This window comes from Rhinoraja longicauda, chromosome 20, assembly GCF_053455715.1.
Source record: "Rhinoraja longicauda isolate Sanriku21f chromosome 20, sRhiLon1.1, whole genome shotgun sequence".
Lineage (NCBI taxonomy): Eukaryota > Metazoa > Chordata > Chondrichthyes > Rajiformes > Arhynchobatidae > Rhinoraja > Rhinoraja longicauda.
The window spans coordinates 4,346,470-4,374,077 of NC_135972.1; the positions used below are offsets into that span (position 1 = coordinate 4,346,470).

Genomic DNA, 27,608 nt, shown 5'->3' on the forward strand with positions numbered 1-27,608 from the left:
GGAGAGGCAGTGGAGAGAAGCCAAGAGTCTAACACAACACATTGTTTTAATTTCCCGTGTGATGTGCAAAGCGTAAAAGGACGGAGGGACGTATCTCGAGAAACGCATGAAAGTTAGCCAGGTGAATGCTTTACCCAAGTCACCCACTCGCAGATGGCGACAGAGGCAATATAGACTAACACAAAGCACCAAGTGCTGGAGGAACTCAGCAGGTCAGGCAACATCTGTGGAGGGAAAGGACAGGCGGCGTCTTGGGCCAGGACCCGACTAATCTAATAACACACACTTGCTGGAGCAGAACTGTCTGAAGAAGGGTCTCGACCAGAAAAGTCACCTCTTCCTTTTCTCCAGAGATGATGCCTGTCCCGCTGAGTTACTCCAGCATTTTGTGTCCGTTCACATCACAGAAAGAGTGACAAAGACATTCCTTCAAGGCCGGTAATATCCTGAGGATTTATGTTCAGAATTGATGGGAGCAGAATTAGGCCATTCGTCTACTCCGCTGTTCAATCATGGCTGATCTATCTTTCCCGCTCAACCCCATTCTCCTGCCTTCCCCCCATAACCCCTGACACCCGCACTAATCAAGAATCTATCAAACTCTGCCTTAAAAATATCCATTGACCTGGCTTCCACAGGCTTCTGCGGCAAGGAATTCTTCAGATTCCAATTTATTTCTGTGAGGACTGGCAAGAGAAACCAAGAATCCCAATTTAAGATTAAGAGAGGAGCTGAAAATGCTGTGGAAAATGATTTAGAGTTTGATGAAACCGTTGAGGGTAATCTATTTTCCATATTAGGTGATTTGATTAATAAAATTTAGAAATGTCATGGAAGCAAAGAACCGAAAAAGAGAAAACAAAACATTTAGAGTTTTTAGATACATAAAATGATAGATAAATAATGCATGACAATTTGCAAAAGGAAAGTGGTAAATATTTGAAAATATATAAAGGGTGTGGGAAAACTGAAGAAACTGGTAATACCAGAAAGCTACACTTGTTGAGCTAAGGTCAGAGGGTGGTGAATCTGTGGGATTCTTTGCCACAGAAGGCTGTGGAGGTTAGGTCAGTGGATATTTCAAGGCAGAGATAGATAGATTCTTGATTAGTACAGGTGTCAGAGGTTATGGGGAGAAGGCAGGAGAATTGAGTTAGGAGGGAGAGATAGATCAGCCATGATTGAATGGTGAAATAGACTTGATGGGCCGAATGGCCTAATTCTGGTCCTATCACTTATGAGTGGTGATGCTGTGACATTAAGAACAAACTGGTGATTGACCAAGACAAGAAAAGGTCAAAATGTAGATCACTGAGGGCTGGAATGAATGGCCAAGGACTAGGTGGATACAGAGCCCGAGTTACTGATTCTGACTGGACATATAAACTGTGGACTTGATCACACACTATTGCAAGTAAACAGATGGCGCTGAACCCAGGCGACTCTGTGTGCTGGTCTCAGAAGCAGATCTGCAATCATTCATTACAATCACTCCACTCTTTTAAACCTCCACTCCAACAGCAGCATTTCTTACTCTAACCGTGCTCTTCTTAATCAACTCTCAGATCTGACGATTCTCAGACTCCTGAAACCCTCGGACTGTCTTTACTGGACTTTATCTTGCAGTAAATGTTATTCCCTTTATCCTGTATCTGTACACTGTGGATAGCTTGATTGTAATTATGTATAGTCTTTCTGCTGACTGGATAGCACGAAAAAAAAAGCTTTTCATTCTACCTCGGTACACGTGACAATAAACTAAACTTTCACTGGACTAAATTGAGTTCTCTTTAATCCGTCACCTGGATACAATGCCCACATCCCACCACTCTCTCACCAATGCCAAATGAGCTAAAGCCTTGCACCCTGGCCACATTCTTGTTAATATAATGAAATACTGAACTTGTATGTTGTAAGTTTTGGTAGCAACATGCCAATATAAAATCTGCGTCATCGCCTCATGTATATCTTTGAGTGTTCCTTATTCATTTCTCAGATGGTAGTAAGTGTGCATTACACAAGCTTTCACCCATTATAAGGTATCTTTAAACATACATTCTTTCTCAGCACACACAATCCCAAATTGTCTTAATTTGTTTGAAATCTGTAAAATCTTGCTCACTTCTCTTCGAGAAACTTGCAAACATTAATTACAGCTCTTGCGTAACTTTGCTGTCGATTAGTGAGTTTGGGAGATCAGAGCTTGCAGACTCCCTGTTGCTTCCCATTCCATTGCTAGAATTTTAATGGCTTTCTACTGAGCACTTCTGCTTTCTTTCTATTGTGAAGCGCTCGCTACTTTTACTGAAACCATTGAGGGGAAAGCTTTTTACATGCAGCACACACAGAGGAACTTAACTGTTTCTTTGCTCGTTTCGAGGTGAAAGCTACAGTGGCAGACATAACACCCTCTCCAGCACCTGACAGCAACACCTTCACTGTGCAGGAGTATGATGTTAAGCGCGTGCTCAGAGCAGTGAATCCCAGGAAAGCTGCAGGCCCCGATGGTGTGACGGGCAGAGTGCTGAGGGAATGTGCAGACCAATTATCTGAGGTCTTCACAAAAATCTTCAACCTGTCCCTTTTAAAATCCACCATCCCTCCCTGCCTGAAGTCCGCCATAATCATCCCACTGCCGAAAAAGTCTGTCATCAGCGGTCTTAACGACTACCGTCCGGTAGCACTCACACCGGTCATCACAAAGTGCTTCGAGAGACTGGTCCTGCAGCACATCAAAGCCAGCCTCCCACCCACCTTCGACCCACACCAGTTTGCCTACAGAGCAAATAGGTCTACAGGGGATGCCATCGACACTGCTCTTCACACTGCACTGACCCACCTTGAACACCAGGGGAGCTATGTGAGGATGCTCTTCCTCGACTTCAGCTCTGCCTTTAACACGATCATCCCGAGCAGACTGCTCACCAAACTTTCCGACCTTGGATTTTCCCAAACCATATGCCAATGGATCAAGGACTTCCTGACCAACCGCCCCCAGACCGTCAAAATAGGCCCTCACCTCTCCTCCACCATTACACTGAGCACCGGCTCACCACAGGGCTGTGTGTTGAGCCCCATCCTTTACTCCCTCTACACTCACGACTGCGCCCCCACCCATCCCACCAACACCATCATCAAGTTCGCGGATGACACGACTGTGGTTGGACTCATCTCAGAAGGAGATGAGACAGCCTATAGGGATGAAATCCAAAGGCTGGCAGCATGGTGTTCAGTGAACAATCTGGTCCTGAACTCCTCCAAAACAAAGGAACTTATAATTGACTTTAGAAAAACCAGTGGAGATTACGACCCACTCTACATCAATGGGGTCTGTGTGGAAAGGGTACCAGCTTTCAGGTTCCTGGGTACGCACATCGCAGAGGATCTTACCTGGTCTACCAACACCATCACCACAGTAAAGAAGGCACAGCAGAGACTCCACTTCCTGAGGATCCTCAGGAAAACCAACCTGCAGGAGAAGCTCATGTTGTCCTTCTATCGCTGCTCCATCGAGAGTGTGCTGGCATACTGTATAACCACATGGTATGCCAGCTGCTCAGAAAAGGACAGGAAGGCCCTTCAGAGGGTCATCACGACGGCCCAGAAGATCATCGGCTGCTCACTGCCCTCCCTGGAGCACCTGTTCAGCCTACGCTGCCTCAGTAGAGCAGGCAAAATAATAAAAGATCCATCCCACCCCGGCCACCGTCTGTTTGTTCATCTGCCCTCTGGTCGACGTTTCAGGTCGATCAAATCCCGAACAAACAGACTTAAGAACAGTTTTTACCCCAGGGCCATACGAGAACTGAACACTACCTTTGCACTAGGCAACACCGTTAAAAAATCTTGTACTTAATATAATTGTATTTAATTGTATTTATGTATTTATTTGTTTTTGCATTTATTGCATATATGTTTGTACGCACCGTCAGGATTGGCTATTTTTTAATTTCGTTGTACTCGTTGCAATGACAATAAATGAATATTATTATGAATATTATTATTATGTCCAGAACTGACAATAATAAACTAGACCACATTTTCCACAGTTCTTTAGGAGGACGGAATACTAAACAACATTGTGTGTTATATTTGCAGGTTGTGACAGCATCTCCCCAAACTAGACAAGCCTAGAGGGCCTGAGGGCATCCAGCGTAGTTCTCCAGTCCTACTTGAGGAGGTTCACTAGGTTCACGTGCAGCGTAGGTTTACTAGGTTAATTTCCGGAATGGCGGGACTGTCGTACGTTGAAAGACTGGAGCGACTAGGCTTGTATACACTGGAATTTAGAAGGATGAGAGGGGATCTTATCAAAACATAAGATTATTAAGGGGTTGGACACGTTAGAGGCAGAAAACATGTTCCCAATGTTGGGGGAGTCCAGAACCAGGGGTCACAGTTTAACAATAAGGGGTAGGCCATTTAGAACAGAAATGAGGAAAAACTTTTTCAGTCAGAGAGTTGTAAATCTGTGGAATTCTCTGCCTCAGAAGGCAGTGGAGGCCAATTCTCTGGATGCTTTCAAGAGAGAGCTAGATAGAGCTCTTAAAGATAGCGGAGTCAGGGGGTATGGGGAGAAGGCAGGAACGGGGTACTGATTGTGGATGTTCAGCCATGATCACATTGAATGTTGGTGCTGGCTCGAAGGACCGAATGGCCTCCTCCTGCACCTATTGTCTATTGTCTAAGCCTGGTCCGTCTCCCTAATCCTGGCTGCCACAGTTTTGTTTTTGAACGAGTAAGACTGCTGGAAATTTTACAGAGGATAGACCATGCCAAAGCAATGCTGGTTTTCCGGGGTTACGTCTGTGCCCGGGTGGTGTTAGAGAGGGACTACGCGCTGTCCACGGGTACGATGGGGGCATTTCTGGGACTACTGGGTACCGTGGGGGGTTGAATGCATCTTGGACAAGGATTGTAACAGTTGTATAGTAGTTCATCTAGTATATTTGTTTGTCTTGTACTATGGTGGTGGGTTCTGTTTTCTTTTATTGTAAATATTTTTTTTAATAATTCAATACCGTTCTCATTCAAAAGTGAAAAGGTGCAAACGCTGGAAGTCCAGACTAAAATGCTGAGAATACATTTGCAGGTCAGGCAGCATCCATGTTGCAAGCGCAGAGTGAATGTTTCGGGTCAATCGCCTCGCATTAGGTTGCAAAAGATTACACTGAATACTTAGTGAACATCCAGAGAAACGAAAGTGGGTACAATTTAGTGGCAGGTTAGACTTAAACCTAGTAATCCCCATAAATGGCAGATTCTTTAATCACTGTGATCCCTTCAAGATATGTAATGCATAAAAGACTGCTTGACAAGAGATGCTTTGCATACAATGTCTTTATTTTTAAAGATAGCCTTTTTGAATTATTGTATCTGCACAAAAAAGATACATTTTAAGCACGTTTTTCTTCTTTCATCGTTTAATGCAAAAGTAAATTGAACATGAAGCTGCAACCCGAGAGAACAAGTAAAACGATGCGCATGCATTTATTAGTAATTGCAGAATAGGCAGTTCTTGCACCCCGTGAGCAGTGGGAATCAGAAGGACAAAGACTGTTAAAATCAGGCACAAAGTACAAGACGACCACATTACTGTGGATTTCCCAATACGTTCCAAACGGGCGACATAGTGGCGCAGCGGGTAGAGCTGCTGCCTCACAGCACCAGAGACCCGGGTTTGATTCCGACCTCGGGTGCTGTTTGTGTGGAGTTTGCACGTTCTCCCTGTGACCGCGTGGGTCTCCTCCAGGTGCTCAGGTTTACTCCCGCATCCCAACGATGTGCAGGTTTGTAGGTTAATTGCCCTTAGTGTGTAGGGAGTGGAAAAGAAAGTGGGATAACATAGAACTAGTGTGAACAGGTAGTCGATGTGGTCCGTGTCAGCTTTCTTGACTGAAGGGTCTGTTTTCGTGCAGTATCTTTCCATTAGTCACTGAAAGACTAGTCAGAGTTAGCCAATAGATCTACTAGTCCTCTAAACAATTTATGAATGGCATTATTGTCACATTTGACAAGTCACAGTGGAAATTCTTTGCTTGCATACCCTAGTAATGCAAATAGTCACCACATAAGGGCACTGACAAAGTTACACTTTAATTAGCTACAGTAACAATTGCAAATTGTCCCAAGTGTGTAGGATAGTGCTAGTGTACGGGGATCACTGGTCGGCGTGGACTTGGTGGGCCGAAGGGCCCGTTTCTCTAAAGTCTAAAATTTGCCAGAATCAATGCTACCACACGCGGCTAATGGCATTGTCCAAATTTAATATTATGTTGTTAAACTCACGGTCGATAGGTAAGACAGGTGGAATGGAGCGTTATAGTTTGGGCAGGGACTGGAGAAGCTCGGCCAATTCTGTGATAGGTTTTTTGTGTGGGTGTTCTGACTTGGCATTGGTCCTGAACATTATGATGTTATAAAACACCACAATTAGATCCTATCAAATTTCTGAGCTTACCTATATAAATAATTTTAAAGAGGTATTACTCCCCTCCACTTTGCAGCAAAGTGTTTTTCAGGATGAAATATCTACCAAGTGATTTTATAAGGCATTTGGCAGTACATAAATTTTGGTTTGCAAATCACTCATCAAATTAAGCCTTTGGCAAATGGCAACCCCATCCCACTCCTCTGCTTTCACTAATCCAATCACAGAAAGCATTAACAGCCCAGTCTAACAGTCTGTGGTCCAAGTTAAAACTCCACATGGAAATTGCCAGGCACACTTTCATTTGGTCCCCTATAATTCCCTTCTCCTACAAGAACATTCAAAACTTCTCCCCTGCCCTTCATCCCAAAGAATTTCCAAGAGTTTTCTTCCCCATCCCCACCTCCCCCAATAATCAATCACAATCATAGTTTATTAGTCAAGTATGTTTTGCAACATACGAGAAATTTCATTTGCCATACAGTCATACCAGTAAAAAGCAACAGGACACACAAAATACAATTTAACATGAACATCCACCACAGTGACTCCTCCACATTCCTCACTGTGATGGAAGGCAAAAAAAAGTTCAATCTCTCCCTTCTTTGTTCTCCCTTGGTCGGGGGCCTCGAGCCTTCCGTTGACGGGATGATCTTGACTCGCGTAGCCGGCGGTGGGCTTTCCTCGTCGGGGCGATCAAGCTCCCGCATTGGGGGGGAATCTCAGCTCCCCCATGCTGGGCGATCTACCCCGGGTCAGGGCTTGTCGAACTTCATGCAGCATGGAATTCCCGACTTCGGTCTCAACCGGAGACTGCAAGCTCCTTGATGTTAAAGTCCGCAGGCCACGGTTGGAGTGTCGATCCCAGGCAAGGAACTGCATGCTCAGATGGTAAGTCCATGCCCCGCAGGGGCTCAAAGTCAGTCTCGAGCAAGGCCTCCAGTTCAATGATGTTAGGCCGCAGAGCGACCGGAGATACGATCCGAAAAACAATCGCATCTCCGGCAAGGCCAGAGATTGAAATAGTTTCCCCCAACCCCAAATAAAACAAACCACAGAACATTAACACAGACTTTTAAAACTCACCAAAAATAACAAAAAAAGAACGAGAAGGACAGACAGACTGTAGGCGAGGCTGCCATCGCAGCGCCACCCAGTGATCAATAATTACTAACAAGATTGGATTATTTTGACTGGATCTATTCACATTAATGTGTGTGTTTTATCTTGATTTACCCTATATTGTGCAACGACATGGCTTTGCGGATCAGTCTCTCAGTCATTTGAGAGTTTGGTCTCAGACCGTCTCGTTCTATCAGCAAGCACCTGTGGTGAGAAGGAAAATATAAAGGTCAGTAGATTGCACAGTAGGTGGTCAGGGACGAGTGGTAATCAGAAGCTACAACTTCTACTTAGCAAAGATACAATGTGCAAAATCTTTGAAATTACGTTATAAATTATAACTTTTGAAGTTGTATCTTTGGGATGGAGGGTTTCAAATGTTCCAATTTAAATTAAAAATTATAAATGGTTTTGAGCAGCCGGAGAAAGCCCACGCGGTCACAGGGAGAACATACAAACTCTGTTTTGACAGCACCTGTAGTCAGGATCGAACCCGGGTCTCTGGTGCTGCAAGGCAGGAACTCTACCGCTGCGTGAGTCTGAAGAAGGGTCTCGACCCAAAACGTCACCCATTCCTTCTCTCCCGAGATGCTGCCTGACCTGCTGAGTTACTCCAGCATTTTGTGAATAAATACCTTCGATTTGTACCAGCATCTGCAGTTATTTTCTTATATAACTCTACCGCTGTGACACTGTGCTGCCCCAAATTGCCATGTGTGCCATCAGGTTCCTGTTAAATCTTTCCCCTTAACCCCATGTCCTCTCAGATAAGGTTCTCAACCTCCTGCGCTCCAAGGAATAAAGTCCTAGCCTGCCCAACCTCTCCCTCTAGCTCAGGCCCTCAAATTCTGGTAACATCCTTGTAAAACATTTTAGAATGTCAGCAGGGAAACTGTCTGATCATAAAGCCTCCATTTTCCTCACTAGAATAGTGCTCCAATTTAATGAAATTAGGCAACCTAATACAACTTAAACAGACGAGTTCAAGGATATTCAAATGCACGGGAAGTCAAGGATGTAGTCACCCTCACTCACAGAATCTCCAATCCTATTCTCCGAGGTATAATATTGGGGTAAAAGATTACAGAATTATCTGACCAAAGAATTATTTCAAAGAAAGTATCGTGTGGCAGAGGCCAGTGAGAGCCTGTCCCAGCTGGTTTCACTTGAGAAGACAGGCTGGTAGAAACAGTGTCAATGGTAACTTTAAAAAGGAAATTGGATTCCAATTTCTGAATGCAATATGTACTTGATGAGAATTAATAAACGATGCGAATTAATAAATAATTAATAAACGTTCATTCCAGTTACCTGGTATAAATGCAGAAACTAAAATGGTGACAAGTAATTATAACAGTCTCTTTTCATAATTGGAGTGTATTTTCATCTTTCCCCCCCCATGTAAAAATACAATGCATAGTGGCACCTACCGAGCCAGCTTCTGGTGAGATTTGTTGTCTGATTTCAAAGCAGCATTGATCAGCAACAGGTTAAAGAGATCTCTCTGCAAGAAACAAGATCATTTTAAAGGAATGGCTCCAGAGTAGATGTGAAGCTTCAAATGTTGGAACAACCCCATTGGCCCACTCCCTCCTCACAAGGCCACGTTGGTCTCCTTTGAGAAGACCATGCTCAGTGTCACCCTGCTTTAGTTTTGTCAGCAGAGTTTGGTTTCTGCTGACCTGAGCCATTCTGAAAGTTCTCCTGAAATACCTGTGCATTACTTCCACCAATCTTCTGGATCTGGTAACGAACTGGATGTAACAGATCCACAGCCTGGCTGTAATTCCCATTTGCAAATTCCACCACAGCTTGACAGATCGGGATTCCCAGCTCCTGAAAGTGCTGGTGTTGATAATTCTCACCAGGAGCTCTGGCAATTAAAAATAACACAATCAGTCTTTTCTCATGTCTGAGCTTGTATCTGTTCACTTCACTGCCTAATAATGACTGAGGAAATTGAAAACAATTTACTTTCTAAAATGCTGACATGCTTTTTTCTTCCAGAAAGATTTTCTGGAGGAGCAAGTTTTAAATCTGTCACAAGAATTTTATTTTGTTTTGAGATATGGGCATCACTGACAAGACCAACCCCGATTGCTCAACCCCTGCACTCCTGGGGAAGATGGCAGTGGGAACCCTAATCCCAACCCTGACAAAGAGGGAAGTGTACCCTCACCTTCTTGAACTATTGGAGTGCTTCTTTAGACTTTAGAGATACAGCGCAGAAACAGGCCTTTGACCAAGTCCCAACCATTTAGTAATCACCGCATACACTAGTACACACTTGCCACAATTTACAATTTTACAGATGCAAACATGTACATCTCTGGAGTGTGGGGGAAGGAAAACCAGTGTGGATCAGAAGGCAGGGTTTGTGGTGGGGTTGACACAACATTCTCATCCACCATGACCCTTCCCATCCACCATGTTTGCACCCTCTCTCATGAGCATACCTTTCTCCCTTTGCTCCATTACCCCGTTCCTTTCCCTTCCTCTTCCACTCATTGCCCACCTCTCTACTCACCTCTCTTTCCCCCTCCTACTTCCCTTTCACCCAATATCCCTCCCTCTGGTATCACACCTTCACTCCTCCATTTCCTTCCTTGTCTGATTCCACATCTGCTCCCTTTTATCTCCATTTAACCTCTCACTCATGTCACTTTCTCCACCCATCTGCCAATCGCCAATCCAATCATCACTTGCTAACTCCTTGCCCCACCCCTTCCCCTCACCTTTCTTCACCAGCTTTCTGTCCCCGACTTCATCAATTTGAAGAAGGATCCTGACCTGAAATGCCATCTGCCCATTTCCCTCCACAGATGCTGCCTGGCCCGCTGAGTGTCTCCCTCACTGGGTTATTTTTGTCAGATTGATCAGGCTACTTACTGGGAGAGTTCCTGCAGTGATGCCATGAACTGAGCTGCCGTCTCCGTGTCTTTAGCTCCACAGAGGGACATCAATATGTGGGCATCATTGAAGATGAGAATGTGATCCTTGGAGTGATTTTTTGTAACTCTGACAACTTCTTTCCAGCGATCATCAACATTAATACCTGTGGGAGAGAGCGCCGTCAGTAAAATAAAGGGCATTTTTAAAGTGGAGAATTATAGGTTCTTGATTAGAAAGGGCAGTGAAGGTTATGGGGAGAAGGCAGGAGAATGGGGTTGAGAGGGAAAAGTAGATTAGCCATGATCGAATGGCATAGCAGACTCGATGGGCTGAGGGGCCTAATTTTGCTCCAATCTTACGATTCAACTCATTCTTTGATTCTCTCTAAGCATTTCATTACATGACCCGGTAATGCCTTTGCATGTGGATAATTAAAAAAACAGATGCTGACAGAGTATCCTTTTCTGTAGTCAGCAACTCCGAACAGTAGTTCTCATGTTGAGATTTCCTAAAATCTTGCAATGTTACCTGACTTTAAAGTTCACCCTCTGACACCTTTTCCATCTCCTTTTCCCGACCGTTCACACCTCCCCCCCACATCACACCCATGACCTTGCCCCTTTACGTAGAACAAATGGATCTTTCTCTGGGTGGCAGCTGGTGGCAGGTGAGGTGCCCTAAACACTCAGTGCCAGGGCCCCAGCTATTCACAATGTAACAAGGCACATGGTTATGGTAGAGGATTGATAGTCCCACAAGGGAGGTTGGAACACTGGATGGGTTTACAGGAGGTGGGAAGGGGTTGATATTATGAACAGTTTGTACACATGAAGAAATGTTTTTAATTTTGTGTTGCTGATAAGAATAAGAACGTACCTTCCATTTGGAGACGAAACAGCATAGAAGATGCATCCACCAAATCCAGCATTGTTCCAACTGTGAAGCACTTTTTGTAAATCTGCATCAGAGTATCCCATACAATGATTCAGGCAGAGAAAAATGAAGAGATGAACAAGAGTGAAGCAAGAGAGAAAGTAAGGAAAGCAAACATAGGATTAGCTCGCAATAGACAATAGACAATAGGTGCAGGAGTAGGCCATTCAGCCCTTCGAGCCAGCACCGCCATTCAATGCGATCATGGCTGATCACTCTCAATCAGTACCCCGTTCCTGCCTTCTCCCCATACCCCCACATTCCGCTATCCTTAAGAGCTCTATCCAGCTCTCTCTTGAAAGCATCCAACGAACTGGCCTCCACTGCCTTCTGAGGCAGAGAATTCCACACCTTCACCACTCTCTGCCTGAAAAAGTTCTTCTTCATCTCCGTTCTAAATGGCCTACCCCTTATTCTTAAACTGTGGCCCCTTGTTCTGGACTCCCCCAACATTGGGAACATGTTTCCTGCCTCTAATGTGTCCAATCCCCTAATTATCTTATATGTTTCAATAAGATCCCCCCTCATCCTTCTAAATTCCAGTGTATACAAGCCTAATTGCTCCAGCCTTTCAACATACGACAGTCCCGCCATTCCGGGAATCAACCTAGTGAACCTACGCTGCACGCCCTCAATAGGAAGAATATCCTTCCTCAAATTTGGAGACCAAAACTGCACACAGTACTCCAGGTGCAGTCTCACCAGGGCCCGGTACAACTGTAGAAGGACCTCTTTGCTCCTATACTCAACTCCTCTTGTTACGAAGGCCAACATTCCATTGGCTTTCTTCACTGCCTGCTGTACCTGCATGCTTCCTTTCAGTGACTGATGCACTAGGACACCCAGATCTCGTTGAACATCCCCTCTTCCTAACTTGACACCATTCAGATAATAATCTGCCTTTCTATTCTTACTTCCAAAGTGAATAACCTCACACTTATCTACATTAAACTGCATCTGCCATGTATCCGCCCACTCACACAACCTGTCCAAGTCACCCTGCAGCCTTATTGCATCTTCCTCACAATTCACACTACCCCCCAGCTTAGTATCATCTGCAAATTTGCTAATGGTACTTTTCATCCCTTCATCTAAGTCATTAATGTATATCGTAAATAGCTGGGGTCCCAGCACCGAACCTTGCGGTACCCCACTCACTGGTCACTGCCTGCCATTCCGAAAGGGACCCATTTATCCCCACTCTTTGCTTTCTGTCTGTCAACCAATTTTCTATCCATGTCAGTACCCTACCCCCAATACCATGTGCTCTAATTTTGCCCACTAATCTCCTATGTGGGACCTTAGTCGCGTTGTCTAAACAGGGCCAGAAATATAATTAAGGACAGCACACACCCAGAAAGTGGAAGTGGCGGCGCCTAACGGCTGCGGCTCGCTAGCAGTCTGTTCGTCTTTTTTCCTTTTTTTTTTGTTGTGTGTCAGTGTTGGGATGGTTTTTTTTTTTTTTTGGTTGTGTATGTGTGGGGGGTGGTGGTGGTGTGGGGTGGGGGAAACCTTTCTCTTTTAGGTCTCTTCCTCACGGCGCGGGGTGCGGCTCGGCCGCGGGGCCTAACATCGCTGGTGCGGCTCGGCCGCGGGACTTAACAGTGCCCGGTGCGGCTCGGCTGCGGGGCCTAACATCGCCCGGCGCGGCTCGGCCGCTGGACTTAACATCGCCCGGCGCTGCTCGGCCGCTGGACTTAACAGTGCCCGGTGCGGCTTGGCCGCGGGGCCTTCCATCGCCCGATGCGGCTCGGCCGCGGGGCCTAACATCGCTGGTGAGGCTCGGCCGCGGGACTTAACAGTGCCCGGTGCGACTCGGCCGCGGGGCCTAACATCGCTGGTGCGGCTCGGCCGCTGGACTTAACAGTGCCCGGTGCGGCTCGGCCGCGGGGCCTAACATCGCTGGTGCGGCTCGGCCGCGGGGTCTAACATCGCCCGGCGCGGCTCGGCCGCGGGACTTTTCATCGCTGGTGCGGCTCGGCCGCTGGACTTAACATCGCCCGGTGCGGCTTGGCCGCGGGGCCTTCCATCGCCCGGTGCGGCTCGGCCGCGGGGCCTAACATCGCCCGGTGCGGCTCGGCCGCTGGACTTAACATCGCCCGGTGCGGCTCGGCCGCGGGACTTAACAGTGCCCGGTGCGGCTCGGCCGCGGGGCCTAACATCGCTGGTGCGGCTCGGCCGCTGGACTTAACAGTGCCCGGTGCGGCTCGGCCGCGGGGCCTAACATCGCTGGTGCGGCTCGGCCGCTGGACTTAACAGTGCCCGGGCCGCGGGGCCTAACATTGCCCGGCGCGGCTCGGCCGCGGGACTTAGCTGCGTACGGCTCGGTCGCGGGGCCTTCCACCGCCCAGTTCGGCCGCGAGACGTCTCAGCGCCCAGTGCGACTCGGCCGCGGGGACTTCCATCCCCTTGCGGGGACTGTGCGGGTCGGTCGGGGACGAGCTGTCTGTCCGTGGGCGTGGGGAAGAGAGTGGAAGTTTTGTTGCCTCCATCACAGTGAGGGGGTGTTTGGAGTCACTGTGATGGACGTTATGTGTTGGGGTCATGTGTCTTGTGTTCTTTTTTGTGTGTGACTGCTATGTAGTTTCGTTCGGTACCTTGGTACCGAATGACAAATAAAGCTCTGTTGAACTGTTGAACTGTTGAATATGAACTGTTTGCTCTCCTGCCCTCTGGGAGGCGCTACAGGAGCCTAAGGGCCAGAACAAACCCAATTAAAAACTGTTTCTTTCCCTGGGCCATAAGAACTGTGAATGGAAATACTTGACTTGATGTGACTCTCACTTTCTTTGCACTTTTTAAAATATATACAGCATCTTAGGTGCAAAACTCATTTATTATATTAGTTTTTATTGGTTTTTATTGATACTTATTGTGTTGGTTCCTATGTTTGTGCAATTGTTTTTGGAAGATTTGCACTGTCGCACTGTTTCAGATGTAGCACTTCTAATTTCGTTGTACTGTTCGTACAATGACAATAAAGGCATATTATTATTATTATTATTATTTGACTTGTGTGTGCGTCACTAGCACCATTGTTGATAAATCTCATCCACATCCCAATCATTCTGCTAAAGCCCATTCGAGAAACTGGAAAAGGCAGTGAATATCTGAAGAAGGGTCCCAATCCCAAAACGTCTCCTATCCACACTCTCTGGAGATGCTGCCTGACCCGCTGAGTTATTCCAGCACTTATTGTTTTGTCACCCAACATCTGCAGTTCCTTGTGCCTCCAGTGAATATATTTAATCAGGTATAGTTTCATAACTTTTACACATATAGAGATTTAGAGCACTGAACATGGTAAATTATTGCTCAAGTACTTGAATCCACCTTGACCTTCTTGGTTAATTTTAAGTTTTTGAATCAAACAGACATGCAGGAAATACTGGCATAATAGGCAACATCAGTGGAGAAAGAAGCTGGATTATCATTTCAGATTGATTAACTTTTGGGGGCAGATTTTCAGATGATTCTCATCCAAACAAAATCTGGGAAATGCTGAATGAATACCAACAATGGTAATTTGGGAATCAGCTTGGAAATCAAAAGTTGCAACAAATGTCACTTAGATGCTTCAAAAAAGTTAATCATTGTGGAAGGAAAGACAAAGGAAACAGCTCAATTGGGACAACCAGGTGAAGGGAGGAGGGCACATAGGGATGTGTTACCCCCTCTATCCCATTCCTCTTCCCTGCAGGACCCCACCACCCGACCCCAGTGGCAGCACCAAGTACACACAAAGATGCAGGTAACACAGAGAGAACCGTCATTCACGTAATGATATGTTCTCACGTAAATAACAAGAGGATGAAAATGGCAGACAAGTTTAATTCATCGCGGTTTCCACTGATAATAGAACAGTCCTGAACTCCAAACTACACACTAACTGCTGAAATATTCAACGTTTAGTTCAGATTATTGTCACGTGTACCATGGGAGAGAGCCACAGTTAAACATTAAATTAAAACGATGATAAAACCTGTACACCATGTAAAAACAAACCAATACTGGAGTATTTTGACACATCTTTTAGTTTGTACTCACGTAATCATCATAGATGGTGAGTGCAGCTTCATATTCCCCCTGTGGGAGGAGCAGATCAATGTTACTGCAGATTATGGGAACAACACAAATGAGGTGTGCAGAAGAACAAAACGAACAAGAAACACAAGAGCAGGAGACCATGTATTACACAGGGCAACAAGGGGCCCATGTGGCTAGCAAATCAAACTCCATCCCCTTGGTTCTCAAAGTCCTGCCTGTCCAAACAGGGACACTGACCATGGGCTTGGGCAGGTGGAGTGCTGGGGTGGAGACTTAATGGTTGAACCTCTTAACCCAGTGATCTCTCACTTAACAGCCTGAACCACCATGTCCCAGAACAGCAGAGCGAGATAGTGTTGTGGCAGAGTGAAACCTTTTTTTAGGACTTGAGATGAGGAAAACCCTTTTTCACCCAGAGAAGTTGTGAATCTGTGAAATTCTCTGTCACAGAAGGCAGTGGTGGCCAATTTACTGGATGTATTCAAGAGAGAGTTAGATATAGCTCTTCGGGCTAACAGAATCAAGGGATTTAGGGAGAAAGCAGGAATGGGGTACTAATTTTGGATGATCAGCCATGATCATATTGAATGCTGGCTCAAAGGGCCGAATGGCCTCCTCCTAGACCTTCTATGTATGTGAGATGCTGCACTTGCAGCCGTTGCTCAACATTACCCTGCATCTCACATTGAATAATCTGTTCCTCACCAAGTATACCTCTGTTTACGCACCCACATACTAATATGGTTTAGTTTATTGTCACGTGTACTGAGGTACAGTGAAAAGCTTTTTATGGCCTGCAAACCAGTCAGTGGAAAGACAAACAGGATTACAATCAAGCTGCCCACAGTGTACAGATACAGGATAAAGGGAATAACATTTAGAGCAAGATAAAGTCCAGTATAGTCCGATTGAAGATAGTCCAAGGGTCTTCAATGATGTAGATAGCAGCTCAGGACCACTCTCTGGCTGGTGATAGGATGGTTCAGTGGCCTGAAAACAGCTGCGATGGAACTGTTCCCCAGCTGTGGTATAATTGTGGGATAATCTTGGCCAAATAAGTTCATGTGCATTACAACCGACTTTGAGATGAAACAAACCCACATCCTGTGCTTTCCCTGTTGCCAATTTGTGTTGTCTTTAAACCCAGCTACTGCAATAAGCAATGAACAACATCAATCTCGCACTGGCTCTGTTGCTGAGCTGGAAGGGCAGCAAAGAAAAACTGGACGGATGGTCATTCCACCAAGGACGGACGGACAGACAGACAGACAGACAGACAGACAGAGTCAGTGAGTGAGTGAATGAATGAATGAATGTGGCGGCGCCTAACGGCAGCGGCTGACTAGCAGTCTGTCCGTCTTTTTTTTGTTGAGTGTCGGTGTTGGGATGATTTTTATATATATTTTTTTGGTTGTGTATGTGTGGGAGGGGGTGGTGGTGTGTGGGGGGTGGGTGTGGGGAACTTTTCTCTTCCTCACGGCGCGGGGTGCGGCTCGGCTGCGGGGCCTAACATCCCCCGGTGCGGCTCGGCCGCTGGACTTTACATCACCCGGTGCAGCTCGGCTGCGGGGCTTAACACCGCCCGGTGCAACTCGGCTGCGGGACTTTACTTTACACCGGCCGGTGCGGCTCGGCTGCGGGGCTTAACACCGCCCGGTGCAGCTCGGCTGCGGGGCTTAACACCGCCCGGTGCGGCTCGGCTGCGGGACTTTTCACCGCTGGTGCGGCTCGGCTGCGGGACTTAGCTGCGCAAGGCTTGGTCGCGGGCCTTTCATCGCCCGGTTCGGCCGCGAGACGTTTCAGCGCCCGGTGCGGGGACTGTGCGGGTCGGTCGGGGACGAGCTGTCTGTCCGTGGGCGTGGGGAAGAGAGGGGAAGTTTTGTTGCCTCCATCACAGTGAGGGGGTGTTTGGAGTCACTGTGATGGACGTTTGTGTTGGGGTTATGTGTCTTGTGTTCTTCTTTTTTTTTCTATGACTGCTATGTAGTTTCGTTCGGCGACAAATAAAGCAAGTCTCTCTCTCTCTCTCTCTCTCTTTTTCAGGTGGATGTTGCTGTAAGGTTATGATAAACAAGCAAAATCAAACCTGAGAAGCAAGAGTCCAAATCAATAGAGAATAGGTGCAGGAGTAGGCCATTCAGCCCTTCGAGCCAGCACCGCCATTCAATGCGATCATGGCTGATCACTCTCAATCAGTACCCCGTTCCTGCCTTCTCCCCATACCCCCTCACTCCGCTATCCTTAAGAGCTTTATCCAGCTCTCTCTTGAAAGCATCCAACGAACTGGCCTCCACTGCCTTAAATCACATACATACCTGTCCCACACCTGCCCAAAGCCTCAATTTCCGTCGTTATCCAGGCTTCCTTAAGTTTGCCTGCCTTGCCCTTCACTCTAACACTTGAACTCTTGTCAGCAGAGTTTTAGAAACATCCCTCTTTTCTGATGAAACAAGCGTTCAAACGAATCAGAAGTCCAAGTCACATACAAACCTTTTCAATATGGTAGAGTGCCCAGTGCCAGTAATTGTGACAGGCAAGCATGTCAGAGTTCTGTGAACAGATTGAAAAGACAGTAACTGATAAGCCATGTCCATAAATTAAACCTATTTTCTACCTTTTTTGTTTCACCATTTGCCACATGATCACATAAATGCCATCGGTCCCCATTTGTGGGAGGATTTCATCTTGAACCAGCACTAATACAATATTGCCACTGCTTTATTTACTTTCAGATTTGAGCGTTATTAGTAATTATATTGACAAGAGAGTCAGGATATCATGACAATAACCTTTTACTAATACAAATGAAAAGGGGTAGCTGCTTAAAATTATAACAATTTATTCCTGCTTCTTGATTTTCATTGCAGCAGTTGCTGAAAATATCAGCAATTTGGTTATAAAGGAAAGCAAGAACATGACTCTGGCATCTCCTTTCCAAAGATGGACACAAAAAGCTGGAGTAACTCAGCGGGTCAGACAGCATCTCTGGAGAAAAGGAATAGGTGACGTTTTGGGTCGAGACCCTTCTTCAGATGGGATGTCTCGACCCCATACGTCACCCATTTCTTCTCTCCAGAGATGCTGCCTGGCCCGCTGAGATACTCCAGCTTCTTGTGTCTATCTTCGGTTTAAACCAGCATCTGCAGTTCTCTCCCGACAAATCTCCTTTTCCAATCTACGTGTTGGAAAGTCTATTACAGGGATGAAGTGGTGACAGTTTTTCCCTCAGGTCCCCGATCACTGGGAAGATCGGACAAATGAAGCAACCAACCAAGAGCAGTGTCCAGTTTCAACCCCCCATTCGCATGGACGTGTACTGACGCAACTGTTTGTTGCCCAGGTGATATTTATGAGCGGGATCAGGATTCACGTTTTTTCCCCCGGCTTTCTAATGCTTACCACCCAGTTCTTCTCCGTCTGCCTCATAAACTTTAATCCAGCCTTCATGTCTGCGCGCATCTCGTGTATGTGTGCCAGGGAGTGGACAGACCAGGCATCGGCTGGGTTCAAAGCCAAGCCCTTTGAAGGGAGAAACACACGTTATCCTGGTGATTTATTCCCAAAGATGCAGCTCTCGTTTCTACTCAGTTCTCAGTAACGGGATCTGATCAATACACCGTCATGCCTTTCAGCACAAGTCATCACTTTAGACTTTAGAGATACAGCATGGATACAGCATGGAAACAGGCCCTTCGGCCCACCGAGTCAGTGCCGACCAGCGATCATCCCCATGCACGAGCATTATCCTACACACACTAGGGGCAATTTACAATTTTACCAAAACCAATTAACCATCAAACCTGCACGTCTTTGTAATGTGGGAGGAAACTGGAACAACCGGAGACAACCCACATGGTCACAGGGAGAACGTACAAACTCCGTACAGACAGCACCCGTAGTCAGGATCGAACCAGAGTCTCTGGCGCTGTGAGGCATCAGCTCTACCACAGTGCCACCAGGTGGCCTACTTTATATCACATAATCTTAAAACTTCCACCCCACCTAAAGGGGGATTGCAAGAAGGAACTAAGCCGATGGCGTTAAGCCGACGTTTCAACTCACCGAGTAACCTCTCCTATATATCACTACCGGTCGTACGGTCTCTCCCTGTGAGATGGTGGTGGCCAGAACCATGAAGGCAGAACAACCAGGCAGTTGCACCACAACAGAAACTCACGAGTTGATGAACAAAACTCACGAGTTTTACACCATGCCATCTCACGTTTGGCAATTAGTTATCACTTACCTCATTGGCTGCTTTTTCTGCCAGATCATAAAAGTTTGTCTCCACCAATCCAAACGAATACATGCCTTTCAAGTAACTGCACGGAGAAAAAAACACAAATATCTTAGTTTAGTTTAGATATATGGCGCGGAAACAGGCCCTTTCGGCCCAGCGGGTCTGTGCCGACCGGATCCCCGCACATTAACAATATCCTACATCCACTAGGGACAATTTATATTAATACCAATCCAATTAACCTACATACCTGTACGTCTTTGGAGTGTGGGAGGAAATTGAAGATCCCGGAGCAAACCCAAGCAGGTCAAGGGGAGAATGTCCAAACTCCGTACAGACAGCACCCATATTCGGGATCGAACCCAGGTCTCCGGCGCTGCATTTACTGTAAGGCAGCAACTCTTGCTGCGCCACCGTGCCGCTCTAGGTAGTTTGTAGAGATATCTACAGTATATATATAGTTTCCCTCTCCCCTGACTCTCAGCCTAAAGAAGGGTCTCGTCTCAAAACAGCACCTATTCCTTTTCTCCAGAGATGCTGCCTGACCCCGCTTAGTTACTCGAGGAATTTGTGTCTACCTTTGGTGTAAACCCGCATCTGCAGTTCCTTCCTACACAAAGAACACAAGGCCATTGATATAGAACAATGATGTTTAATTCTGGTGTATCAGCTCTTTAATAACCTCTTCAGTACGTCAGAAATTGCTCCCAGCTGTAATCATATCTCAAACATTTCTTTCCTCAGATTTGAGGAGTTTACATTTACAAATATTTTCCCAAAAACCCAAATAATTGAAATTGAAATGCAACATTAGGAGATGTATTTCTATCATTTCCCACAGTTTAATAACAGCCACAAATGAAAGACTATTAAAAAGATCATGTCTTGGTGTTTTTTGACGTGGAGACCAATGACCTACCCATAGAGAGGGATTGTTGGGGTCCAGTGAGGAAGGACTCGGGCAATGGAGTCTCTCAGTTGCGGCTGGTATCCCATATAGAAGTAGGAGTCGTGTGCTAATTTCAACGCCAGCAGATCGGTTGGTTTGTCCAGAAGGATCTGTTCCCAGATATCACACGCTTTTAGAAGAGACCTGAACAAAACATTCAAATGAATTCCAGTGCGAACCTTGATTGAGTGCTTAAATACATTTGTTGATGATTTCACAATGGTAAAGTAACTCTTCCTACCCCTTTGCAAACATCTCCAGTGCTCTCACATGCAAACGTTCCCGCTCGGTGACCTCTTGTGTGTTTGCGAGTTCAACCATCCTCTTGACTGAGGCAGCCAGGTCCTTATCCAGTAAAACCGACCGCCCTGTTCCAATCAGCTCCAGCCCGTTGATGATGACATGCCCCATCACTGAGAGAGAAAAGGAAGGTGAAAAATATTGTATTCAATACTTTTGAATATAACGGCACAGCGGTGGAATTGCTTGCTGCCTTAGAGTGTCAGAGACCCTGGTTTAAACCTGACTATGGGTGCTGGCTGTACAGAGTTTTGTACGTTCTCCCTGTGACCTGCGTAGGTTTTCTCTGGGTGCTCCAGTTTCCTCCCACACTCCAAACATGAACAGGTTTGTGGATTAATTGGCTTTGGTCAATTATAAATTGCTCCTAGAGTGTGGGACGGTGCTAGTGGGACGTGGGTTTTCTCCGAGATCTTCGGTTTCCTCCCACACTCCAAAGACGTACAGGTATGTAGGTTAATTGGCTGGGTAAATGTTAAAAAAAATTGTCCCTAGTGTGTGTAAGATAGTGTTAATAGTGTTAGTGTGCGGGGATCACTGGGCGGCGCGGACTTGGTGGGCCGAAAAGGCCTGTTTCCGCGCTGTATATATATGATATGATAGTGTACGGGGTGATCGCTGGTTGGCGTAGACCTGATGTGCCTCTAAAGTCTAAAAGGCAATCAGTAATGAACTAGTTAAGAAAAGCAGAGCAATAGACACAGTGGAAGTGTTCAATCTGTGGGAAATATGCAACAATCTGATTATGTGGTGCCCAGCTTCGAGAAAATGTCTGAAGAAATCCCTGATCTTTGCTGGCAGTTTATTCCTTCTGTTCCAAATACTGTGGTAACATTTCATCAGGTTTAATGGAGACTTTGTGGGTTGAAGTCAGGCTGGGGAGGTTTCGGGTGGACAGCTATCTTGAGTAGTGTAGGAAGGAAATGCAGATGTTGGTTTAAACCGAAGATGGACACAAAATGCTGGAGTAACTCAGCGGGTCAGACAGTATCCTTTTCTCCAGAGATGCTGCCTGCCACGCTGAGTTACTCCAGCTTGTTGTGTCTATCTTCAGCTATCCTGAGTAGATCTCTCAAAGGACTTTCGTGCAGGCCATCCTCCCCCTGTACACAAAGGGTGGAGAGTGACACGGTTAATTCAGAGAATAGGGTCCTGAACTTGAATAAAGGAGACTTTGAAGGTGTGAGATGGGAATTGGCTGGAATAGACTGGAAAATTATACTTAAGGGGTTGACAGTGGAGATGCAATGGCAAAGGAAAGGCATATAAATTGGCCAGAGGAAGCAGCAAACCAGAGGACTGGGAGAAATTTAGAATTCAGAGGAGGACAAAGGGGTTAATTAAGAGGGGGTAAAAAGAGCATGAAAGAAAGCTTGCGGGGAATATAAAAACTGACTCTAAAAGCTTCTTCAGATATGTAAAAAGGAAAAGAATAGTGAAGACAAATGTAGGTCCCTTACAATCAGAGACAGCTGAATTTATAATGGGAAACAAGGAAATGGCAGAACAGTTAAACGAGTACTTTGGTTCTGTCTTCACTAAGGAAACACAAACAATTTTCCAGAAATACTAGGGGACCGAGGATTTAATGGGAGGGAGGAACTGAAGGAATCCACATTAGTCAGGAAACGGTGTTAGGTAAACTGTTGGGACTGAAGGCAGATAAATCCCCAGGGCCTATCTGCCTTCAGTCCCAACAGTTTACCTAACACCATTTCCTGACTAATGTGGATTCCTTCAGTTCCTCCCTCTCATTAAATCCTCGGTCCCCTAGTATTTCTGGAAGATTGTTTGTACTCAAAGAGGTGGCCCTAGAAATCATGGGTGCATTGGTGATCATTTTCCAATGTTCTCGACTCTGGATCAGTTCCTGTGGACTGGAGGGTAGCCAAAGTAATCCCACTTTTTAAGAAAAGAGGGAGTGTGAAAACGGAGAATTATAGACCAGTCAGCCTTACATCAGTGGTGGGGAAGATGCTGGAGTCGATTGTTAAAGATGTTATCGCAGCGCATTTGGAAAGCAGTGACAGGATCGGTCAAAGTCAGCATGGATTTATGAAGGGAAAATCATGCTTGACTAGTCTGGAATTTTTTAAGGGAGTAACAAGTAGAATGGATAAAGGAGAGCCAGTGGATGTGGTGTATCTGGACTTTCAAAAAGCATTTGACAAGGTCCCACTCAAGAGATTAGTGTGCAAAATTAGAGCAGATGGTATTGGGGGTTGGGTATTGACATGGATAGAGAACTGGTTGGCAGACAGGAAGCAAAGATTAGGAATTAACAGGCAGTGACTGGTGGGGTGCTGCAAGGCTCGGTGCTGGGACCCCAGTTATTTACAATATACATCAAGTTTACTTTTAATTTAAAGCATCAGTTGCACTGCTTCAATCTCACGATATGTTTGGACTTCAACTGATAAATAGACTCACCAAAGTCTGGATCTGTGGCCTTTAGCCGAGACTGGCAACCCTCAATCCCTCCAAGACTCGCATCGTTGGTCCAACTCACCCACTGTGGAATAAGCAGCGAAATACTCTTTTTGTGTGAAGCAAGAGAACAACCAGTAGAATTGGCCCTTTTTTGTTCAGGATTGACTAACCAGAAACCAGGGAATTACTCGGATTTTCATATTCAATTCTTCTTCGGAGTTTATGTCAGAAAACACTTCCAATGACTGCCTTGAATGGATTGAGGCTCTCCGCAAGAAATTGCAGCGAATTGTGGACGCAGCCCAGACCAATCTCCCTTCTATTGACTCCATTTATACCTCAAGCTGCCTCAGCAGGGCCAGCAGCATAATCAAGGACGAGTCGCACCCTGGTCACTCCCTCTTCCATCAGGCAAAAGGTACAGAAGTGTGAAAACAGACACCTCCAGATTCAGGGACAGTTTCTTCCCAGCTGTTATCAGGCAACTGATTCATCCTACCACAACCGGAGAGCAGTGCTGAACTACTAACTACCACTTTGGTGACTCTTGAACTATCCTTGATCGGACTTTGCTGGCTTTACTTTGCACTAAACAGAAAGACAATACATGATGCATTTGTAGAATCTGGAGGATTGGGGCTTTTCCAAATCCTTCCTTTACCTGTTCTACCATTTCTAACACAGGCATTGGCCATCTTGGCCCTACATTCCCAAACCAGTGTTTCAATAAACTGAGCCATCACGAAGTATTTGAATTAAAAATAATGTTTCCATAAAGTTTAAAGCACAAGCCAAATCTTTCTGTAAAGAAATAGTCCAGAAGATGACCTACCTTGGTAAACTTTTGCCATCCGAATTATGATAACGATGCAATAAGACAGCAGGCGGAAAATATTAGTCAACGGATTTTATTCATTTCATTAGAATGAAGCCTTACCTGAGTTAGAAAAGCATCGTACATTTTGCAAGCCTCGTTGCTGGCTGTGGAGAGGGGAAGTCCTGCATCCCGCCAAGCCTGTCAATAAATCAGAGTGCAGCGCTACTGCATTTGCTTTTGCTGTAAAGAATGACGAATGCCACCGTGCCTGCTGATCCCTCTGCTGATCACAAGGGGCAGCACACACTGTGTAGGAAGGAACCACGGATGCTGGTTTACATCAAAGGTAAACACAAATTGCTGGAGTAACTCAGCGGCTCAGCTTACACTGTGTGGTCTTTTGTTCACAAGAACACAAGAAAATAGGAGCAGGAGCAGGCCAACCGGCCCCTCGAGCCCGCTCCGCCATTCAATACGATCATGGCTGATCCTACCCCAACCCCCTTCCCACTATCGCCCTTCTTCCCACCCAAAAGAACCGTGTGATCTCCTGGGAGAGGCGAAAAACCGGACAAAAACCCAGGCCAATTTGGGAAAAAAATCTGGGAAATTTCTCTCCGACCCCAAGCTAGGCGATCGAAACGTCCAGGAGATTACTCGGGTCTTACTATACTAACCATAGCTCATGTCCACTTCCCTGCCCGCTTCCCGTAACCCCTAATTCCCTTGTCTATTAAAAAACAATCTATTTCTGTTTTTAATTTATTTAACGTTCCTGCATCCACAGCTCCCTGAGGCAGCGAATTCCACAGACTAACCACCCTCTGAGTGAAGAAGTTTCTCCTCATCTCAGTTTTAAACGAGCCCCCTCTTATTCTAAGACTATGCCCTCTAGTTCTGGTCTCCCCGATCATCGGAAACATCTTTAGCGCATCCACCCGATCAAGGCCCCTCACGATCTTATACGTTTCAATAAGATCGCCTCTCATTCTTCTGAACTCCAATGAGAAAAGTCCCAACCTACTTAACCTTTCCTCATATGTCAACCCCCTCATCCCTGGAATTAACCGTGTAAACCTTCTCTGCACTGCCTCCAGAGAAAGTACATCCTTTCTTAAATATGGACACCGAAACTGCACACAGTATTCCAAATGCGGTCTTACCAATACTGTATACAGCTGCAGCAACACCTCCCTACTTTTATACTCTATCCCCCTGGCAATAAAGGCTAAGACTCCATTGGCCTTCCTAATCACTTGCTGCACATGCATACTAACTTTTTGTGATTCCTGTACTAGTACCCCCAGGTCCCTTTGTGTTGTATTACCACGCAGCTCCTCCCCATTTAGAAAATAACTTTCTTTATGATTTTTTTTCTCCAAAATGCATAACTTCACATTTATCAGTATTAAATTTCATCTGCCAAGTTGCTGCCCACTCTCCTAGCTTATCTAAACATAGCACAAAAAGTAAGGAAATTTGTGTTTGGTAGATTATTTCTTTGTTGTAACAATGCTTCTTGGCAATAAATCTTATACCGTTGGAAAGCCTGTTTATTTCCCTTTTAAATGGTGTCACATTTGTAAGGAACATGCATTTGTGGGATGAGCAGCAGAGCTGAGTATATGGGTTGCGCCCATGAAAAATTTGCCAAATCTTCTCTGCCAATGCCAAACAGCTTATTCTGCTGTTGCTATTGACTCTTGTTTTGAGCTTCTGGTACCCCCAGGTGCTGACAATCAGGTGCCTGATTGGCACCTGATTGGCAGCATCTGTGAGCATGGGCCCTGCTACAGTGGTCAGTAGGTGTCTGCTCCAAGAATCGGCATGCCACGTTTGACTGATTTGGATAGGGCCCGTGCGATAGGGCAACTTCAAGCTGGTGTTCCGCAAAACCAAGTTGCGGCATTATTTGGAGTGAGCCCTAGTACCATCTCCAAAGTGAAGGCCAAGTTCCATTTAGCGGGGGATGTCAGAGACAGGCCGCGAAGTGGGCGTCCCAAGAAGACGACACCCGAAGATATCAGTTACTAAATTGACTAATTGGACAAATTGACCAAACTTCTAATTTAATTGCTCAGCTAATCCCTGCACTCACTCCTATCCTGCATTCCACTGATGAGCTTGGAGGTATGCGCTTCACTGAATGCCTGCCAACGTCCCTGTGGCGTCCTTTTTAAGTGCACATTTGGAGTAGTGTGAGCAAATTTGGGCCACATATCTGAGGAAGGATGTGCTGTCTCTGGAGAGGGTCCAGAGGAGGTTTAGAAGAATGATTCCAGGAATGAGGTTAGCATATGATGATTGTTTGACATCACTGGGCTTCTACTCACTGGAGCTTCTACTCACTGAGCTTCTACTCACTGGAGGTTAAAAGGGAACCTCATTGAATAATGAAAGGCATAGATAAAATGGATGTGGAAAGGATGTTTTCCCTGGTGGGGGAGTCTAGGACCAGAGGTCATAGCCTCAGAATTAAAGGGCACATTTTAGAAAAGTGAGGAGGAACTTCTTTAGTCAGAGGGTGGTTAATCTGTGGAACCCATTGCCACAGAGGGATGTGGAGGCCAAGTCAGTGGATATTTTTAAGGCAGAGGTAGACAAATTCTTGATTAGAATGGGTGTCAAGAGTTATGGGGAGAAGGCAGGAAAATGGGATTAGGAGGCAGAGAAACAGCCATGATTGAATGGCGGAGTAGACTCGATGAGCCGAATTCCTACCTGCCCCATCAATGATTTGTCAACATGTGTGCAGTCTGGATGAAAGCCAGCACAACTCGTTATTGGTGGGAACATGATGTACCCTTGCCAACCAGTTCGTTTGCCAACGGAATGTTTGTTTTCTGATTGGCAAAACATGGTTGAGTCTCTGCAGCTGTTTGTTATGTTTTTTGTGCTGTTACTTTAGATTCCCCCGCATCTGAGACCTCTTGTTTCTACAAACTGCCTGCCACGTTTAGGGAATCTGGAGCCCGATCCAGTCAGAAACAACGCGCTATCTCAGGACTGCACTTTATAAGAATCGACCCACACAAGGAAAAAAACTCTGCTCTGGAACATGACGGAAACAAAAGAAAAGTCTAAAGAAGGGTCTCGATCCAGAGACGCTGCCTTAGAAAAACACACATTTGGTTTAATACCCACCGCGCGAGTTCGCGGTGTTACTTTGCTGACGCCAGCACATCCACGTTGGTTTTCTGTGCTGGTGTTACAAAACAACTCCGCTCAAGGGATTGTAATTGAGTTTAAAGATAATTATTTGCGCTTTACCTTGCAATCCCTTAGACTTGAGTGCAACATTCCCCGTCGCTTTATCCAACTCCTTCAACTTTCCGGTCAGATCTGCTCACAGCCGCTGCAAATCAGGCAATGCACGCTTTTAAATGCCACAGATCCTTCCTTGCCACTGGTTGGTGCTGTTTGTGGAAAAAAAACCCATACTGTCCGT

General features: G+C 45.9%; 1 protein-coding gene across 1 annotated transcript; it reads right to left on the reverse strand.

Moving 5' to 3' along the window:
* Positions 1–5,329: 5,329 nt before the first annotated feature.
* On the reverse strand, positions 5,330–27,608 carry ttc38 (tetratricopeptide repeat domain 38). The gene is made up of 14 exons (XM_078416790.1): positions 27,431–27,608; positions 24,281–24,358; positions 23,344–23,425; positions 20,855–21,026; positions 20,584–20,757; positions 19,671–19,746; positions 18,824–18,943; positions 17,915–17,974; positions 15,425–15,463; positions 11,321–11,402; positions 10,442–10,607; positions 9,266–9,425; positions 8,983–9,056; positions 5,330–7,756 (listed from the first exon to the last, which is right to left on the reverse strand). The coding sequence occupies exons 1-14, from the start codon at positions 27,458–27,460 to the stop codon at positions 7,663–7,665; spliced, it is 1,407 nt and encodes a 468-aa protein (XP_078272916.1). The 5' UTR covers positions 27,461–27,608; the 3' UTR covers positions 5,330–7,662.

Bases quoted from the DNA above. Each gene is read 5' to 3' on its own strand.
- ttc38 (XM_078416790.1), bottom strand. From the start codon at position 27,460: ATGTTGCACTCAAGTCTAAGGGATTGCAAG. The intron at 9,426-10,441 runs GTAAGTAGCCTG...TTTAATTGCCAG, and splicing joins TCACTGCAGGAACTCTCCCA to AGCTCCTGGTGAGAATTATC. The intron at 9,057-9,265 runs GTATTTCAGGAG...TGTTTCTTGCAG, and splicing joins TTGGTGGAAGTAATGCACAG to AGAGATCTCTTTAACCTGTT.